The following is a 21,583-nucleotide window of genomic DNA, read 5'->3' as shown; positions in this document are numbered from 1 at the left end:
TGGCTAAACCAAAAATTCTTAAAATTTTATGGTGGAATGATATGTGAGTCTAGTTTTATGGAAAATTTACGGATCTTAATTTTGAGCTCTGTAGCTCGAATTATAAATAATTGAGTGACTATGACTCGTGTGAACAGATTGATGTGAGCATTAATAAGTAAATTGTGAAATCGTACTTACAAGAATGTTATATACATTAAGGATGTGGAATGGAGAGGAGGAGGAGGAAAAATATATATGAATATTCAGTTAGCATGGCTAATTTGCATGTTCTAAGCTCATGGACTAAATTGAATAAAAGTAAAACTTTAGGGGGTAATTTTGTAAAAATGTCAAAAATGACCAAATTGAAGGGAATAAATTGTTTTATTATCTAAATTAATAAATTGAATGAAATTATCGATTTAAGATTGGGTGAAATTTGGGAAAATGGTAAATTACCAATATGCCCCTAAATCTTGGTATTTCTGCAATTTAGTCAGGTAGGTTCGGATACCCTGAATGAGCATGTAAATATGAAAATTTAAGTATTGTATCGTATTTATATGATATTTTGAATTGAATATATGAAAAAGATGTTACATGAAACATGAAAATGAATACTAAATAATATAAATTAATTGAAATTATTCTGAAAATTTCGGTAATGCCTTGTATCCTATCCCGGTCTCAGGTACGGGTATGGGGTATTACATTTTGATTCATATTTTATCATCCTAACTCGATTTAAAATTTCTTTTATTTAATTGAGTTGAGTGAAATAAAATTCAAGTCTAGTCAAATTGAATCGAGTGAAATTATTCAAGTTAAATTAAAAAACTAAACATAAAATCTTATTACAGTATAACTAATTCTATGTTAGAGTACATAAATTTGAAAGCATATATATCTTAAAACTTTTTCAAAGCAAAATAATAAAAAAATAACATACTTTAGTATGATAAATTTGAATCATTAATTAACTTATTTAGGTTTCATAATTATTATTTTAGAAAATTTTTAAAATTTTAACTTTCTTTATATATTCTTTAGAATTTCTTTTTAAATTTTTATAATTCTCTAAAAATATAAATTTTGAAATTTTTATAAATATTCTGAATCATAAAAATTCTTTTGAATGTTTTGTAATTTTTGTTGAAAGAGAGATTAATTTACTCATTTTCAAAATTGACAGAGACAATAGGAGTATTTACACCAATCTGTTATTTGAATTGTTTTTTAACCTTATGCATAATAATTATATTTAATGTAAATATTTTTATTAGTAACTGCAATTTTCAATTATAACAGTATAATTATGATTCAATCATATAAAACTATAAAACCAAAACTAAATTATTTGGTCAAGATCTTGAATTTGGGTCCTTGAAATTATTCTGATCAATAAATCACTAAAATAATGTAAAAATTAGGAGGAAAAATTTAATGTATCAAACTGAAAGTATTTATTACAACACACATAAAATAATTCTGTAATAATGTCCATACATTTATTTTATTGCCCAATTTTGGTTCGGTTACTGCCAAAGAATTTATGACTTTTTTTTTTATTTTTTACCAAACCACATTCATCATTGAATTAAGTTTAAATTTAGTTTTTTTAATTAATTTAGTTGTTTTTTTCAATTAATTTGGTCAATAACATTTAAAAAGTTAAATTATTTTTTTAATGAAAATATTAATTAAAATATTCACTTTTTAATGATGTTGGTATGACAACCAATGTGATAATCCATGTGTATTTCATGATAACATTGTACTATTTTTATGTCATATAGGTTGTCAAGTTTAAAATTTTAACATTTAGTCAGTATTTCTGGTAAAAAAAAAACAACAATTCGGCTATTTTAGAAAGATTTATGGTCAAATTTGACTAAGGATGTTTGAACCTAATCAGATTGGCTATTCAAATCAGTTAGATTGGGAACCAACCGGGGTATCGGTCCAGAGAATGGCTTTGAACCGATTAGATCCTGTCGAATCGATCAGACTGACAAACCGATGGATTGACTGGTTCAGTTTAAAAAAAAAAGACTTTTTAAAAGATTGGGATCAAATTTAGTTGAAAAAAATAATGGTCAAATTAACAAAAGATATAAATGTTAAGGGCGAAATTTAACATTATACCTTTTAAATTTTGAATAATTCAAATGTAAATTATTTTAAGTTTGTATTATTTTCTTACTTATTTTTTTCTTAATGTAATATTTTTAAGTTTTGTTATTCGAGTTTGTCATTTAGTTTAAATAATTTTATTTGGATATTTTTTATTTAAATAATTTTAGAGTGTGACTTAGATAGTTTGAGTTATTCACAATTTAAAATCAAATAAGGTCTAACAACAACCATGTAATAGTAAATCATATTGTATTATTAAAGATAAAATATTAAGTTGAAATTCTAAAATTGATATTATTAAGAAAAGCCACCGCAATAGTACGAAAGAATAATTTTCGTGAACACTAATTATACCGAAAGAAAAGATAAAAGTACTACAAAAGCTTTTGTAAAGTCAGATTGCATTTTGCCTCCTCTATTAAGAAAAAGATAAATTAGCCCATATAATCATATCAAAGAGCAAACCGGTCTTTTAATTAAAAATTACATACAATTCTATTATTAAAAACTGATCATTATATGTAGAATAAGATACACTTGACATACCATATATAATTATTTAATTATTTTATTAACCATATTAGTTTTAATAGTAGGAATGAATAAACATTTTGATAAAAAAATTATTTTACTATGCAAATGAAGTAATTTCATCATTAAAAATTATAAAATATAATCTATGACTCCATGCACTTTAACCCAAAAGAGAATAAAATCGGGTGTGAAATTGACAAGTCTAATACATGATGATTATGATGTTGATCACGATGATGATGGTGATGATAATAAAATGCACTTACCTTCACTAGATCTAATGGTCATGGGGGAACTCATTTAGTTTAAGATTTCTCCATTAGCATTTCTCCATTAGACCTTTACAGAGAGAAAAGAAGGGAAAATAAATTTAAAGAAAAAAAAAAGAAACAAAAAGCAAAAGCAAAGTCTCTCCAGAGAGAAAACACCAGAGAGTAGCCAAGAAAGCGAAGTTCCTTGATAAAAAGCTTTTATTTTTATCAGAACCGTCAAAGTCTCTGTACTTTGAAGTAAAAACCCAGACTCAGTAATCTAATGGGGGAGGTAATCATCTCATAAAATATACCATTTCTTCACTTTGTTTTTCTTTTTTAGCTTTATATGACAGTAAGATGTTTTTTTGTTTCATATAGGAAGAGAAAAAACCAGTTGAAGAGAAAAAAATGGAAGAGAAAAAGGTTGAAAATGATGGAAAGAAAAGTGAAGAAAAGAAAGAAACTAAAGAAGAAACCACTCCACCACCACCACCACCTCCACAAGAGATTGTATTGAAAGTTTACATGCATTGTGAAGGCTGTGCTCGTAAAGTTCGTCGTTGTCTCAAAGGGTTTCAAGGTAGGAACAAAATCAACTTCTACGATATGTTCTGATTTTTATTTTTATTTTTAGTTTTTGTTAATGATAATTTTGTTTTGAGTGTGTGTTGTAGGAGTGGAAGATGTAATGACGGATTGTAAGAGTAATAAGGTGGTGGTGAAAGGTGAAAAAGCTGATCCTTTAAAAGTTCTAGAGAGAGTTCAAAGGAAAAGCCATAAACAAGTTGAGCTTCTTTCACCTATCCCTAAACCACCGTCTACGGCGGAGGATAAAAAACCAGAGGAAAACGAAAAGCTTAAATCTGATGAAAAGAAAGAAGAGGTCTTTACTCTTTCCCCCTAATACTAAAAAGATTCATTTTTTTCACCATTTTTGGCACTAATAAAGTTTGGGGTTTTGATTTTTGGCACAGCCTCAAGTAATCATGGTGGTGTTAAAGGTTCACATGCATTGTGAAGCTTGTGCTCAAGGAATTAAGAAACGTATTCAAAGAATGAAAGGTTCGTTTCTTCTTCTTTTCATGTATTAACGGTCTGATTTGGGAGCCAATTTTATATATAAATATATAGTATTGTCTTTTTTAACTTTGAATCTTTGATTTTTTTTTTCAACTTTCATTTGACCCCATTTCATTTGTTTATTAAATTCAATCGACCCCAAATTTATATAATTAATAAAAGTTGAAAAATTCACTCAGGGGTGGAATCAGCTGAACCAGATCTAAAGAGCTCAGAGGTGACAGTGAAAGGAGTGTTTAGTCCACCAAAACTGATTGAATACGTTTACAAAAGAACCGGGAAGCATGCAGTGATAGTGAAACAAGAACCGCCGCCGCCTCCGGCGGAGGATAAAAAGCAAGAAGAAAAACCCAAAGATGGAGGCAAAGAAGAGAAGAAAAATGAAGAGAGTAGTGGTGAAAAAGACAAGAAAGACTCCTCTTCTGGCGGTGGAGATGACAAGGGTAAAGACAATAAAGGAAGTGGTGGTGGTGAAGGAGGAGAAGCAAATGTGGCCGCTGGAGGAGGAGGAGAAGCGGCGGAAGGTGGGGTGGAAGAGACTAGAGTGGCGGTGGAGCTGAAGAAAAATGAATTCTATTATTACCCACCAAGGTATGCCACTGAGTTCTACGCTTATCCTCCACAGTACTTCAGTGATGAGAACCCTAATGCTTGTTCTATAATGTAATCAACAAAAAAATGTTGGGTCCTCTGTTAATCTCCATGTTCTTCTCCTTGTTCTGTTTAATGGCTATAAAAGAAAGTATAATCTACAGTGAAACTTTAGAATTTTGCCATTTTGTATTTTTCTGTAAGATGTTATATATAATTATATCTAAAATAATGATATAATTTCAACTTATTTGTATTTTTTTTTCTATTGGGTTAATTTCTGCCATTTTTACTTCTTATCATTTTTTATTTATTAAAGAATCAATTGACTGATCAGTTTACACAATCACATTAAGCCATCTGATGTTTTAATAACACCTTTGGCATTAAGTCGAAGCCTTACGTATTGCAAACGACTGGGACAAGTCAACAAACCCAGCATCCATCAACAACTTGTCTTTCCCTATTGCTGCAAACAATCGCAATACTGAGACATTACAGTTGACTTTAATAAAATTTGAATCCTAGGATCATTAGTAGCAAACCTTAATAGGATTCCCACCCTCGTTAATAAAAACCAACTCATTTTGAACTTCCCACACGACTCATTTACAACACTTTTGAACAAAAACAACATTCCAAAATCCGGAAACAGAGAAATAATACCTTCCCACCACAATCCAAAGTTTCGAAATCCCTCCCTTCTTGGGTTGTAGAGGTTGCCCAAACTGCCTTACCAAAAAAATGAATGTTTGCAGTTTGCAGTTAGTGCATGTGACAAAACGTGAATGTTTTATTCCATATTTTTCTCTTTGCTTTGTCAAGTTACTAATAGAGAAAAACTTTAAATCAGAATCTGACTGCTAATGAAAGATTGGGGTCACGATAATTTTTCTATTTTCAGCACTAAAAATGGATGGATTTCAGAAAAGGGGAAATCAATTGAAATGGGTTTCTTAAGATCACCATTTGACTTTAAAATCACTTCACCAACAAATCAAAGTCACTTGATACAGTATTTCTATTTTCTTATCAATTGATATTTTTAAATTAAATGTGAAAAAAAAATCAATATTTTGTATTATCATTATATAATTTTATATACAAAAGAGAGGAGGAAGGGAAGTGTAGTGCTGTTCAAATTTCGGTTAAAATCAAATTAACTGATCGAAACGATTTCATTCGTTCAGTCGAAGGCTAGTTAATGATTTTCTAGAAATTCGATTATCAGTTAATTCGGTTCGAAATCGGGTAATTAAGTCAATTACCCGAATTAACCGAACTTCATAATTAATAATACAAATTATATGTAGTTTTAATTTAGTCAAATGAATATTATCAATTTATTTATTTTGATATGTTTTATACTTGTTTTAACAAAAAAAAACATATAAATTTTGGTTAATTCAATTAATCGACCGAATTAACTGAAATATTTCTGTTCTATTAATTTTTTTTGAAAAAAATTTAATTCGGTTAACGGTTAAAGAATTAAAAAGTTTGATTAATATTAATTCAGTTAGGTTAATTGTTCCAACACCTTTAGGAAGTGCAATATCTGGTTCACTTGTGTACAACTAAGAACCGACAATGAGGAAAATGCTGGGAGGAGGAAGGAGGGAGGAAGAAGGCTCAGGGATTAGGAGAGGAAGGAGGAAAAAGAGAATCATTGTTCCCTTGTGCACATCAGATTATATAGTGGGCCAGTATTTGTCTTTTAGTGTTATGTGACGGATCGTATAGTGGTTCAAATGGCTACGCTGGCTGGTTGGATTCAATAGTCAGAGTTTAGGTGCCCAACGAGCACTATTGTTATAGGTCAATTGTCACAATGGTATGCACAACATGGTCTTACTTGTGTTGTAGGTTGCCTTGCTCTTAAATCCCTGTTATTGAGGCTATAGAAACGATTAAGCACCAATGACCAAAGAGGGGTGCCTTGCTAGGGGTAAGTTGTAGACCATCCACAAGCTTGCCAATGATGGATCCAAGAAAGGTTAGTCGTGGCCTGTTCGACAGCCTACCATGTGTCTTGCAGTAATAGGGTATAACAAAATCATAGGTTTATTTTTTATATCTTTCATGTGCATTTTAAAATTTATGTTTGAAGTTCGTGTTTGCACCTTCAAATAATGTCATCTCCAAAGTTTAAACATGCATACAATATATATATATTTTACAACAATCATTCAAACTCAAATTATTCCTAGAATAGATGAACACCCGATTAATAAGTCACAACTTGAAACTCATAATAAATCATATGTTGATACATCAATAAAAACTTTTAATAATAAATACAATAAATCAAACTTTTTACTACTTAATTAATTTTTTTAAACACATGTAATCACAAAATTTTTTATAGCAAACATAATAATTCATTAAATATACAATTTTTTCATAGTTATGTTTTATTAATTCTTTATTTTTAGTAAGAATAGGAGGCAAAGGGCCTTGAACATTATTGCATCCATCTCCACTATAGTCTTTTAAAAAGTCAAAGTAGATAACCAACAACTAAAAGGAGCAATAACAAAGTTTACATAAACAACGAACACAGAAATGTAATCGACACCAAAGAGATTATGTAATTAGAAAACTTCTAAAAGATAGATAATTACATAGGTATTTCATGGCAAATGAATAAAGAACCTAGCTTTAAAACATGCCAATTGCAGGCTTAATGTCACAGACCGTCCGTTCCTTAACCTGAAACAACACAATTCCATGCGGCACCATGACTACTTTAGTCATGATCAACCTTTAGCATGTCCTTTTTTTTGTGAGGACTATCTTAGTTCTCATCAATGCCTTGTTTCAAAGGCCTCATGCTTGGTCCAGCGTCACTAAGCTATTCACATCCAATCACTTAAGTGAGGGCACCCACTCTCATAGTACATTTGGCACTTATGCCTGCAATAGGTCTGAAGTATCATCTCCATCGATGATCTTGAACACCAAACATTATGGTCTAAGATGCAAGGCATCTTTGCTTAAGGCTTGGTGGAACCCAACACTAAGTCCGTACTTGCTCGATGCATCTCATGTGTCGGAATTCAAAGCACCATTCGACCGTTGGCCTCTGTCAACTAAGGATCACTTCTTGACCCATGCAATATTTACTAAAGTCATTAGTTATCAATTTTAAAGTCATTAATCATGTGTATGTTTCTTCGCAGAGGTTTAAGGAAATAAAAGATATTAAACATAAGAGTCTCTCGCTACGGGTGAAGATAAGACAAGTGTTGCAGCTAAAATAGTAGAAAATTTACATATTTATTTTGATAATTTTAAAAAGATTATTGAAAGACGTTTTCGATGAACTTAATTTAAAAAAAAACTTAATTTTAATTGTATGTTTATTTAAAGACAGTTTGAACGCGACTTTTAATAATAGTATTGTAATTTTTAGAAATCATCCTCTTATTTGTAATGGATGGATAGCAAATAATCTCTACTTTATCAAATCAAATATGTACACACTGCTTAAAATTTGAAAAAAAATAGATCATATTAATCAAGAAAAAAATCCCTATGCCTGGGAAAAATTGAAATTAAAGTAAACTTAAGAAATTTAACTTGTACTCTATTTCTTTTTGTGTCGTAACCACAAAAGAAAGGGAGTCCTCTCCATCTTATGAACTTCAAAGAATTCTCCATCATTTGTTTATCCGCATTCTAGTTTGACTTCGGATCAACATAAATAAAATCTTCCTCTATATCTCTACTGCGGTCCCCTTGACCTTCATATCGTGGGCCATGGAAATAGTACATGAACTCAGAAACTCAACCAATAAAATTGAAAAGAGAGGAAAGGAAAGGAAAGGAAAAACAAAATCACAAAGGAACGAAAGCAGACAAAAGATGGAAAGAAAAATAGACATGAAAACAGATGAAGTGTTAATCTTTTTAAATATTATTAGGTCTATTTTAGAAGAATTTCATGTGATTTCATTAAAACTACTTGTTCTTTGAATTGGATTTTATAATGTAATCATGATTTTTTGTAAAAGTAGCATATGTTATTTCTTAAAATAAAGCTATGATTGAGAGATGGCAGCCATTGAGAAGTGAAAAATTTTGATGGTTTAAAGTGAATTCCTTTAAGGTTATGAGTGGGCTGGTTGAACTCAATCATACCCTACTACGTACCTGACACTCGATTCTATACCACACCTCCTTGTTGGCTGCGTCACCATATTATACCCACATGCATTGTTTTCCTTTATTCCAATAATTTATAATCTGAATATGCATGTCATATTTTTGTACTTTTAACATTAATGTAAATAAGTTAAAAAAAATAAACTATACCCAAAGTCACTAAATTAAATAAATTTATGTTTTGATCACTTAATATAAAAAAATATAAAATAGTCACTGAATTATTTGAAAGTTCTCATTTAAGTCTTCGAGTTGTAAACTTATTGTTGTATGGCCTCTTTTATTCACACCAGTTGCACCAATCAAAAGTTTTTATTCTTCTTTTCTTTTATAGTTCAATTTTTTTTCATGAAACAGTTTTGAACATCGGTAATTTGCGAATCAAAATTTAAACAGTTTTCTTCTCCTATTTTAAACATTGATTGTCAAATTTATTTGGATCTAAGTTATATTTTTCTACTCGTCGATAGATATTGCTCCATCATATCGATCATCAAATCGTTGCTTGAAGGTCACCATCTGGATTTTCTTTAAAAATATAATTAACAATTTAATGACCTAAATAAAAATTTTTAAATAATTCAATGACTCAAATAAAAAGTTTCAAATAATTCAATCATCAATTTTCATTTTTTACAACTAAGTAATAGCTTACCGATGAGTTAAATAAAGGTTTTACTCCTTTAATACGTAAAGGTAAAGTGATACATTGCATTCTAAACATCACCAATCCCAGCCAAACCGTGTGCCTCCGAGAAAGCTCCTTTAACGTTAAACTTGAGAAATTCCAAAGGAAAGCCAATTTTCAAAAAATAAAAAAAAACACGAGTAAATTATTTTCTGTTAATTGAGATATTTTATTTCAATTTTTTTTTTAATTTTAAAGTTTTGGGTTTGTAAACTATGAAAGGAATATAAGCTTTTTGTGGCCAACTTGTTTGACTCTCTAATTTGTAAAGTTAAGACAATATACTTTATTCTAAGTTTTTTTTTTTTTTAAATTGAAGATATTTGATAAATTTATCATTTTTTAAAAGACAACTTTGGTTGGTTTGTTTAAAGCACAAAGCTAACTTCTCTTTTTGGCATTTATTGGGATTCAACAACTCATCTTACTTCAATCCAATTTAAAAAATAGGCTAAACCAATTCCGATTAAATCATTTTTTTATATTATAAAAGTTTGAAATTAAATAAAAAGTAATTTAATCTAATTAACATCAATTTTGATTGAAAAACACATGTAACAAATGCATTTAAATTTTACCAAAACTAAATTACTAAATTATTCTTGTTGTAAATTAAATGGATGTCATAACCCCTTTAAGCATATTAAAGTAATCAGATAAAACTATTTACTTAATTTATAATCAAGAGATTATTAAATAGAGTAATTAAGAAACTTTAATTCATTCAATGTAATACCTTTATTAATTGAATGTAAAGGAGTTTATAAATAGCACCTTGTAAGTGAAAATAAAATAATGAAATTCTCTCGTATTTTCATCCTCTTTTATTTATTGTTTTATTAATTTTTCTATAATACGTTATCAGCACGAGCTTCTACGAATTCATAGTGAAGTTTACGTCATTTCGACTTTTTATAATTTGCCCGTATAACTCCCGTTAAACTATATACGTTATACGTATTTTCATAATTCTTTTATTTTATTTTCTAGATGAAATATTTGCTTTGGGTAACATTTGTATATTTATTTTTACAACTAAAATCTAATAATGATAATTATATATACATTTTTTTTATTAAAAGAAATTTCAATTAATTTAATTTGTGTTAAGTTATTATCATGACTATTCCTCTTTATGCCAATATTTGACATACATATTATTATTTAGCAAATTTGGTATATATAATTGAATTATTTTACGATTGAGAATACTTATTAATTTACTAATATTTTTTTTATTTTGATTCAAGTGATTATAATGTCAAATCTTGCCAAACTTGAATTTGCGGCCTTAGACATCTCAGGCAAGAACTATTTGTCATGGGTGTTAGATGCTGAAATTCACTTAGATGTTAGAGGTCTAGGAAATACTATATTAGCAGATAAAGAAGCATCTAATCAAGACAAGGCAAAAGCAATGATTTTCATCCGTCATCATCTGCATGAAGGATTAAAAGTGGAATATCTCACTGTGAAAGACCCTCTTGAGTTGTGGAAAATTTTGAAAGAACGATTTGACCATCAGAAAACTGTGATACTCCCTAAAGCTCGTTATGATTGGATGCACTTACGGTTGCAAGATTTTAAGACTATAAGTGAATACAATTCAGAACTTTTCAAAATTAGTTCTCAACTAAAATTATGTGGAGAAAACATAACTGATGAGGACTTGTTAGAGAAAACATTTTCAACCTTTCACGCTACTAATGTGCTCTGCAGCAGCAATACCGTGAAAAAGGTTTTAAAAGGTATTCTGAATTGATTTCATGCCTTTTGGTGGCTCAGCAAAATAATGAGCTATTGATGAAAAATCATGGAATTCGTCCCACTGGTTCTGCACCATTCCCTGAAGTGAATGTAGCAGTACACAATAATTATGAAATAGAAAATATAGAAGTCGCGGCCGAGGTCGTGGACGTAGTGGGGGACGTGGTCGAGGACGTATTAGTAATCGTTATCATGGTGGCCATAACAATGATACTTCTAACCACCAGAAAAATAATAACAATGAAAGACAAGAAAGAAGTGGTCAAAATAATCCTTCAAAGATTGTTGAGAATATATGCTACCGATGTGGTATGAAGGGGCATTGGTCACGTACCTGTTGTACGTCTGAGCATTTAGTGAAACTTTATCAAGCATCCATTAAAAGGAAGGGAAAGCATATGGAGACAAATTTTATATCCCAAAATGATGAAATAGAGGCAAAAGATGAAGATATTCACTATAATAATAAAACTGACCATGCCTACAAGGATGATAAATTTAATGACCTTAATAATATAACTCATCTAAATGTGGCAGATTTCTTTGAAAATCATTAGAAAAATTGATGTTATTTTGACATTTTTTTAAGTATATTTTATTTTCTTGAATAAAAAAATAATTGATATATTTAATAAATATTTGTAATGTTTCTCATATTATATTTTGTTTGTTTTTATGAAGAATATGAATATTCAACAAAATTTCGATAGACCCAAAATCAACGAAGACATGTGTCTTGCAGATAGTGCTACAACACATACGATACTCAAAGATAAAAAATATTTTTCTCATTTGACAATGAGTAATGCCCATGTTAATACAATATCGGGTAGTTCAAAACTTATTGAAGGCTCTGGAAGAGCTATTATATTATTACCTAAAGGTACAAAATTTATCATTGATGATGCTTTATATTCCACCAAATCTCAAAGAAATTTATTGAGTTTTAAAGATATTCGTCTTAATGGATATCATATTGAGACTATGAATGAGAAAATGTTGAATATCTATATATTACAAATGTTGAATGTGGAAAGAAATATATTTTGGAAAGGCTACCTGCTTTTTCATCAGGTTTATATTATGCACATATTAGTGCAATTGAATCATATGTTACTACAAACCAGAAGTTTGTAGAAGCTCATACTTTTACTATTTGGCATGACCGATTAGGCCATCCCGGATCTATTATGATGCGAAAAATCATCGAGAATTCAATTGGACACCCATTAAAGAACCAAAAGATTCTTGAATTCAAGGATTTATATTGTGTCGTTTGTTCTCAAGGAAAATTGATTATTAGACCATCACCAGCTAAAGTTGGGATCGAATCTCCAACATTTCTGGAACGTATTCAAGGTGATATATGTGGGCCCATTCATCCACCATGTGGACCATTCAGATATTTTATGGTATTAATAGATGCATCTAGTAGGTGGTCACATGTATGCTTATTATCGACTCGCAACCTGGCGTTTGCGAGACTACTTGCTCAAATAATTCGATTAAGAGCACAATTTCCAGATTATGCAATCAAAACTATTCGTCTTGATAATGCTGGTGAGTTTACATCTCAAGCTTTTAATGATTATTGTATGTCAATTGGGATAAAAGTTGAACATCCTGTAGCTCATGTTTATACACAAAATGGTTTAGCTGAATCATTTATCAAACACCTCCAACTAATAGCTCGGCCATTGCTTATGAGAACAAAACTCCCTGTTACAGCTTAGGGATATGCTATTTTGCATGCAGCAGCACTTGTGCGCTTAAGGCCAACAAGTTATAATAAGTACTCCCCATTACAATTGGCTTTTGGTCAGGAGCCAAATATTTCCCATATTAGAATTTTTGGATGTGCAGTATATGTTCCAATTGCTTCACCACAACGCACAAAGATGGGTCCTCAAAGGAGGTTGGGAATATATGTTGGTTATGAATCTCCTTCTATAATTAAATATGTTGAACCATTAACTGGAGATTTATTTACTGCACGATTTATTGATTTTCATTTTGATGAGACAACATTCCCAACATTAGGGGGAGATAAAATACAACTGGTTAAAGAAATTACATGGAATGGATCATCATTATCTCAATTAGATCCTCGTACAAGTCAATGTGAACAAGAAGTTCAAAGGATTATACATTTGCAAAACATTGCCAATTAACTGCCAGATTCATTTACTGACCTAAAGAGAATTACAAAATCTCACATACCAGCTGAAAATGCTCCAATACGAATTGATATCCCAATAAGGCAAATTGTTAGTGCAAAAGAAAGTAATCCACGCCTGAAGCGTGGAAGGCCAATCGGTTCCAAAGATAAAAATCCTCGTAAAAGGAAATGATCAATTATTCAAGATGGTAATATTGTGGAGGCAAGTGCCCCAGAAGAGTCCAAAGATATAACTAATCAAAAAACCCCAGAAGAGGTTCAGGTACCTGAAAATGGTGATAACGAAGAAATCTCAATAAGTTATGTTACTTCAGGAAAAAGATGGAACCGAAAAAATATAGTTGCCGACAACAATTTTGCTTATAATGTTGCTATTGAAATAGTAAAAGAAAATGAGGATCCTGAGCCTAAATCTATTGAGGAATTTAGAAATAGAAAAGATTGGCCAAAATGGAAAGACGCAATTCAAGCAGAATTAAATTCACTTTCTAAACGTGAGGTTTTTGGACCTATAGACCAAACACCTAAATATGTAAAGCCAGTAGGATATAAATGGATATTTGTGTGAAAACGAAATGAGAAAAATGAAGTCGTAGCATATAAATCACGACTTGTAGCACAAGGATTTTCGCAAAGGCCTGGCATTGATTATGAAGAGACATATTCTCCTGTGGTGGATGCAATCACGTTTAGATACCTTATTAGTTTAGCAGTACGTGAAAAACTTGACATGCGTCTAATGGATGTTGTTACAGCCTATTTGTATGGTACACTTGATACTGAAATTTATATAAAAATCCCAGAAGGATTTAAAATCCCTGAAGGATATAGAGTTTCCCGGGAAAATTGCTCAATCAGATTAAAGAAAAGTTTATATGGATTAAAACAATCTGGGCGTATGTGGTACAATCGTTTTAGTGAATATTTGTTAAAAGAAGGTTATAAAAATGATCCAATCTGCCCATGTGTTTTTATAAAAAGGTCTGAATCAAACTTTGTGATAATTGCTATTTATGTTGATGATCTAAATATTATTGGAACTCCTGAAAAGCTTCAAAATGCAGTAAATTATTTAAAGAAAGAATTTGAGATGAAATATCTCGGAAAAATAAAATTTTTTCTTGGCCTGCAGATCGAGCATTTAAAAGATGGAATTCATGTCCATTAGTCAACTTATACGAAAAAGATCTTAAATAAATTTTATATGGATAAAGCACATCCATTGAGTACCCCGATGGTTGTACGATCTTTAGATGTTAATAAAGATCAATTTCGTCCTTGTGAGAATGATGAAGAGTTTCTTGGTCCTGAAGTACCATATCTAAGTGCCATAGGAGCATTGATGTATCTTGCAAATAACACAAGACCTGATATAGCTTTTGCTATAAACTTGTTAGCAAGGTTTAGTTCTTCTCCAACACGTAGACATTGGAATGGAATTAAACATGTATTTAGATATCTCAGAGGGACCATTGATATTGGGTTATTTTATTCAAATGATTCAAAATCCCTATTAGTTGGTTATGCTAATGCTGGATATTTATCGGATCCACATAAAGGTCGATCTCAAAATGGATATTTATTTACATGTGGAGGTACTGCCATATCATGGCGTTCGACAAAGCAAACATTAGCTGCTGCCTCTTCAAATCATGCTGAAATAATTGCAATGCATGAGGCAAGCCGAGAGTGTGTTTGGCTAAGGTTATTAACCCAACATATCTAGAAGATATGTAATTTTCCTTTACAGGAAAATATGTCAACTATCTTATACGAAGATAATGCAGCATGTATAGCTCAATTAAAAGGTGGTTATATCAAAGGTGACAGAACGAAACATATTTCACCAAAATTATTCTTCACTCATGATCTTGAGAAGAAAGGTGACATAGAAGTTCAACAAATTTGTTCTAGTGATAATTTAGCAGATCTTTTTACCAAGGCATTGCCAACTTCAACATTTGAAAGACTACGAAACAAGATTGGAATGCGTCGACTCAAAGATATAATGTGATGTCGCCATTAGGGGGAGTCTAAAACATGTTGTACTCTTTTCCTTTAACCAAGGTTTTGTCCCACTAGGTTTTCCTGTTAAAGGTTTTAACGAGGCAACTTGTAATAGGAGATTGTGTACTCTTTTTCCTTCATTAGGTTTTTATCCCACAGGGTTTTTCCTAATAAAGGTTTTAATGAGGCACATTCTTATTTAAAAGACATCAAAGGGAGAGTGTTGTAAATTAAATGGATGTCATAACCCCCTTTAAGCATGTTAAAGTAATGAGATAAAACTATTTACTTAATTTATAATCAAGAGATTATTAAATAGAGTAATTAAGAAACTTTAATTCATTCAATGTAATACCTTTATTAATTGAATGTAAAGGAGCTTATAAATAGCACATTGTAAGTGAAAATAAAATAATGAAATTCTCTCGTATTTTCATCCTCTTTTATTTATTGTTTTATTAATTTTTCTATAACAATTCTTAAAATGATTATGTTTTACCATTTTTAAAATCTGATGTAATAAACATATTATTATATGTGTAATACTATGTCAACTTATTGTTTTCGCATATTACTCATTAAAAATCTAGTTAACGGATTAATGACTGTCGCTTGCGTCGAGATTGAAGTTTCAAATTCAAAAAGTATAGAGATTGAATATAGACTAAATCTACAATTGTATGCATGGTACATGAGTAGTAATTGAATTTAACCAAACAAATTTAATTAACTAAAATTTCAAATTTTGAAAAATACATAGACTAAAATTAACCAATTCAAAAATTAAAAAGACTATATTTATAACCTTCACAAAAGATACTAATATCAGAATTTAATCATTATTATTATTATTTTCTCAACCCTTACTTTTGTGCCATTGGTGTTTTTATAGTTGATGTTTTTTAGGGTTGTGTTTTTTCTCTTCATTACTTTTTATTTGAACATTAATTTCATTATAAATTTTTATCATATCTAGATTAATTTTATACAATGCCTAGAACTAATCATAACTTATTACCAACTCTTAAATAAAAAAATAATACACTTCAATATACTCAAACTCATTTTTTTTTATTAATAACAATATCAATAAGAATTATACTTAAAACTCAATCAACTTTGCTGATTATTACTTGCATACACCCCAATATCATGGGTTAATAAATTCTGAATCTGACAAATTCCTTTTATTTAAATAATAATAATAGCATTGAAAAGTGGGGTCATTATTTTTGTGGGTACTCACTCACAATTACTGCAGATGAAAAAGTTATTGCGCTCTCTTCGTGTCTTCTCTGTTTTGCTTTTTTCTCTTTGGCTTTTATATTGGAGAAATTAAGAAGAAAATAAAATTTATTTATTTATTTATGAAATTAAGAGGCTTACTGTTGACAATGCTTTTTTTAATATACTTTGCTTTTGAGAATTCGCCGCCGATAATTCAACATTTCCATATTTGCTTCTATCTCTTCTTGTGTTTCACCCGCGCGTTACTTTCACCTTTACCATCATATTTATCTAAAGGGTTAATACTTATTTTTCTCCTTCAATTTCTTCACTTATATCAATTTGGTATCTTTTTTTTTTGTTAAAAAAACCTCTCTTATTCTTTTTTAATTTTGAAATTGAGTAAATCGGAATAATTTAATCTTTTTCAATTTTAAAAATAAGCAATTAAATACAATTAATCGCAATGCTAATGTCTTTTGTCAATTGTATATAATTTTAATTGGTATAATAACAATTTTAACCCTCGATGTTTACATATTTTGTTAATTTGATCTTTATTATAAAAAATTCAATAACTTTAGCCTCAACTTTACACAAATATTGCAAGCTAAATTTGATAAATCATGTCCAAATTAATAGAATTTATAAATTATGAGAGCTAAATTTAATATTATATTAATAAAATTCATGTAAAATTAACGAAAAAATTAATGTTGTGACTAATTGTCCTTCGTTACTCACTTTTGAAATTTCTAGGGATTAAATTACTTGGACTGTTTTAGAGGGAATAATTTTATCAAAATTGAATTTGAGAGAGACTAGAGACGTGTTTTTTTACCTTTCTTTTTAACTTAACCAATACTTAAACTTGAATCCCCTCATAGAATTTAGTGCCTCTAGGGTACTGCTGTTAGAAATTGATGATGTGGCACCAACAACTAATCACACGATTATATGTAGTAATCTCTCATTATGACAAGTGACAAATATAAATAAAAAAATCTTTAAATATATATAATTAATAAAAGAAAGTATAAAATTATTTTCATGTGAATAATAAACTAGAATAAATGGTTACTCAAGCCCTTTGAAAATAATTAAAAGATCAATTAAGCCTCTCAGCGAAAATTGCGTCCAATTGAGCCCTCCGAATCATGTTTGGTACCCAATTAAGCCCTCGAATTCATTTTTCCATTAAAGCCCCTAACAGCCATTAATTGTCGATGAGGACATGGCATTGGCAGGTGATGTGGCTGAAATGATGACATGGCACCTGACATGGGAACTAAAATGAAAAAATGATGATGTGGAGAGTTTAATTGATTTTTATTATTAGTTTACAATGGCTTAATTGATTATTTAAGTAAAAATTTATTTAAAATATAAAAAAATAATTTTTAAAATATAAATTATAAAATTCATAAAAAAATATTAGAAAAATTTAAATGTTATAAAAGTTTTTATAAAAAATATTTAGAAAATTTATTGAAACATAATTAAATATTATATAAATTACTATAAAGTTTTAGAAATTATTTAAATTACAAAAAACTACAAATAAGTTAGGGAAAATTATTAAAAATTAATAGAAGTTTATAAAATAAAATTTTATTAAAAAAGTTATAAAAATTATAGAAAAAATTACTATTTTGCTAGTTTGAAGTATTTGCTTTTGATAATAAATAAATGTGGAGATTGAAGTGTGTTGATCAGACTTGTTTGGGGCGTAGAGTGAGAGGTTTGAATGACGAGTTTAGTGCTTGATAGCTCAGGGAGAGTGATGAGTAGTGAAGTTCATCCACTGATCCGATTTACTATTCAATAATTAAAAAATATAAAGTAAATAAGTCTATATTAATATTTTATCAAAAATTATTTTAAAAATAGTGAAACAAAATCATTTCGGTGAGTTAAGTCTTATTGGGCTTGAGCATAAAAAATTTGAGATGACATCTACATAAATCTTTCCATTGTAACTTATATGTTTCATTTGTAACATGTCGTAACTAGATGATACTTCTCACACACTTACCAAACATTTGAGATGACATCAACATAAGTCTTTTCATTGTAAACTTAACATGCATGAGTCAAGATAAGGACTCACTTGAAACTCACCTTACTGAAGCTTGGAGTTCCAAACTTGATTGTCCTTTTCGAACAAGCAGCAGTAACTACTTAAAAGAACATGATTCACCATTAAAAAACTCATTTGTAGATAATTTGCTATCATCTCATTTACATATGACCCCCGTGCAAGGTCTCTTATTCATATCTTATTGTTTATGTTTCATAACATTTTTACTATTTCAAAATCCTAACATGCAAAGATATCAAACTTACCAGGGGGTTGAAACATCCACTGACAACCCCAGAAACCTTTGCTTCCAGTTTAGCAAAGAAGAAGAGAATATTTAGTCTTAAGAAAAACTTAAGCATAGAACAGAAGGAAGAAAAACCATCTAAAAATTCCCTTCTTACCATATATATATATACAAGTGTCAAATGCATACAAAAATTGTCTTTATAATGTCCTACAAAAACTGGAGAAAATATAAAAGAAAATCCAATGTTGATGCTATTTGACTAGTCAATCTATTCAATTGTCTCCCAACCAATTGCGTTACAAAATCCATTTTGCATATCGTTTAAGCACACTTGGCATATCACACCTATGGCAATAACTCGTATGGCGTGACCTTAAAGACACTTTTGCCCCTTATAGCATTAACATATACTTTGTAGGCACATCCTGTGTAATAGCCCGATTTTAGGCTTAGTCGGAACAGTGGTTTCGGGACCACAAATCCGACGAAAAAAAATGTAATGGCTTGAATTTTCAGAGGTGTCGGAACGGTGATTCGAGATCACTAAATTCGACAAATGGGTAGAAAATATTATTAATTTAGTAAGTATAAGTTAAATATGAAGTTAGGAAAATTTTGAAATAGTGAATAGTGCACTAGAAATAAATATTAAAATAATTAGAATCGAAATGAGGTATCAAGACCTCGGGGATTTTAAACTGAGCCATAAATATTTTTATAAATATTTATGGAGTGTTAAAAAGTTAGTATTAAAGTTTCGTTAAGAAATTTTAAAGTTCCGATAATTAATTGAACAAAAAGGACTAAATTGTAACAAATGAAAAATTTTGGGAAATGATTAAATAGCTTAAATGATAAAAGGAAGAGGGCTTAAAAAGCAAATAGACCCAAGGTCTATTTGGGCTGGACGGCAGAGGCATGAAATCAGCAAGAAAGTAAGGAGAATTAAGGGAAAAATTGCAAAATTGCAAAATTTGCTTAATAAAGTTAGGACCCAAGTGGAATTATCTAGATTTTCTCTTCATTTTTCTGAATTCTCATCAGCTAAAACACCATGGAACGGCTTCTTCAAGCTGGTTCTTCATATTTTTATTACAAGTAAGTTCAATTCTTGACTATTTCTTAAAATTTTTGTATTTTTATGACATTTACAACTAGGCCCACTTGTTAAATCCATTAGTTTTTGATTTTATGAAAGAAGTTGAAAGTTGATATGAATATGTGCTAGAAGTATATGATGATTTAGCATGAAATTAGAGCTTTAAATTGTTCATATGCTGATTTTATTGAAAGAATTGAATAGAAAGTGAATGTTTGGGACCTAATAGTAAAAGAGTTTGAAGATAGAGTTATATGTGGAAATTCTGAATTTCAATAGTTGTGTAACAACTTATAATGTCTAGTAAAGTACTAATTGAGAAAATTAGATTAATTGAGGGGTTAATTGAGAAAGGACCGAATTGTATAAACTGTGAAATTTGGGGCAAAATGGAAATCAACATTTTGCACTAAAGCAGTTTTGGACAGCAGCAGTAGTGTAACTTTGAAAAATCACCAAAAATTGTAGAGATTGAATTAGAGGATGAATAAAATATGAAACTAAAGTTTATTGAGTCTAGTTTCTTATAAAAGAAATGATGTGAGCAATGGAATTGTAAATCATGAGATATAATAGATTTTGTGAGACAAAGTCAGAATGAATTCGGGTTCCCCTGTTCTGACTTTGGAAAATCATTAAAAATTGTACAAAAATGATTATGAGTTATAGTTTATATGGTTAGAATCCTTAATGAGTCTATTTTTAGAAGAAACAAGCTAAAACATCATCCGAATTCTGTACAATGAGATAATTAATTTTTAGTGAAGAGTGGTCGGAACTGTCGGACAGCGAAACAGGGGAAACTTTAAAGAATAAACTGTACTATTTGGCTGAACCAAAAATTATGAAAATTTTATGGTATGAAGATATGTGAGTCTAGTTTCAGGTAAAATTAACGGATCTTAATTTGGAGCTCTGTAGCTCCGGATAAAAATAATTTAGTGACTCTGACTCGGATAAACAGCTTTGAATATACATGTTAGTGAATATTGAAATTATGGTTAATGTTGTTTAAGTGTGTTATACACATTAAGGATGTGGAATGGAGAGGAGGAGGAGGAAAATTGGGAAATATATGAATGATTCGTGTATAAATGGTCATATGTTTGATTATAACTCATAAACGATGAAATATGAATGATGCTTATTTTTGTGCATTATTGGTCATGGTTTAAGCTCATGTGTGAAAATAAAGTTTCATAGTATGTGTGTATGGTATATTTAGTATATGATTTGGCATGAAATAATACCATGAATGGTTTATGAATTAACACATGTTGGTAAGCCTGATATATGAATAAATGATCAAATTGAGCGGAACGCCGGATTTGAGTACTTCTGATCAAGTGACAAAGTGATAAGTGGTAGCTTTAGCTACACTTATCTGATCAAGTGACAAGTGGAAAGTGATCAGTAATAGCTTCGGCTATACTTATCTGATCAAGTGACAAAGTGATAAGTGGTAGCTTTAGCTACACTTATCTGATCAAGTGACAAGTGGAAAGTGATAAGTAATAGCTTCGGCTATACTTATCTGATCAA

General features: G+C 29.9%; 1 protein-coding gene across 1 annotated transcript; it reads left to right on the top strand.

The window, feature by feature from the left end:
- The first annotated feature begins 2,862 nt into the window (after nucleotides 1-2,862).
- On the top strand, nucleotides 2,863-4,833 carry LOC107926113 (heavy metal-associated isoprenylated plant protein 7). The gene is made up of 5 exons (XM_041117371.1): nucleotides 2,863-3,195; nucleotides 3,285-3,486; nucleotides 3,581-3,789; nucleotides 3,881-3,968; nucleotides 4,166-4,833. Exons 1-5 carry the CDS (start codon nucleotides 3,187-3,189, stop codon nucleotides 4,651-4,653), a joined length of 996 nt encoding a protein of 331 aa, XP_040973305.1. The 5' UTR covers nucleotides 2,863-3,186; the 3' UTR covers nucleotides 4,654-4,833.
- The last annotated feature ends 16,750 nt before the right edge of the window (nucleotides 4,834-21,583 follow it).

This window comes from Gossypium hirsutum, chromosome A07, assembly GCF_007990345.1.
Source record: "Gossypium hirsutum isolate 1008001.06 chromosome A07, Gossypium_hirsutum_v2.1, whole genome shotgun sequence".
NCBI lineage: Eukaryota > Viridiplantae > Streptophyta > Magnoliopsida > Malvales > Malvaceae > Gossypium > Gossypium hirsutum.
This window is presented reverse-complemented; position numbering and strand designations above follow the sequence as displayed.

Excerpts from the sequence above, each read along its gene's own strand:
- LOC107926113 (XM_041117371.1), top strand. Across the intron at positions 3,790-3,880 it reads CTGATGAAAAGAAAGAAGAG|CCTCAAGTAATCATGGTGGT; the intron begins GTCTTTACTCTT and ends TTTTTGGCACAG. Across the intron at positions 3,969-4,165 it reads ACGTATTCAAAGAATGAAAG|GGGTGGAATCAGCTGAACCA; the intron begins GTTCGTTTCTTC and ends AAATTCACTCAG.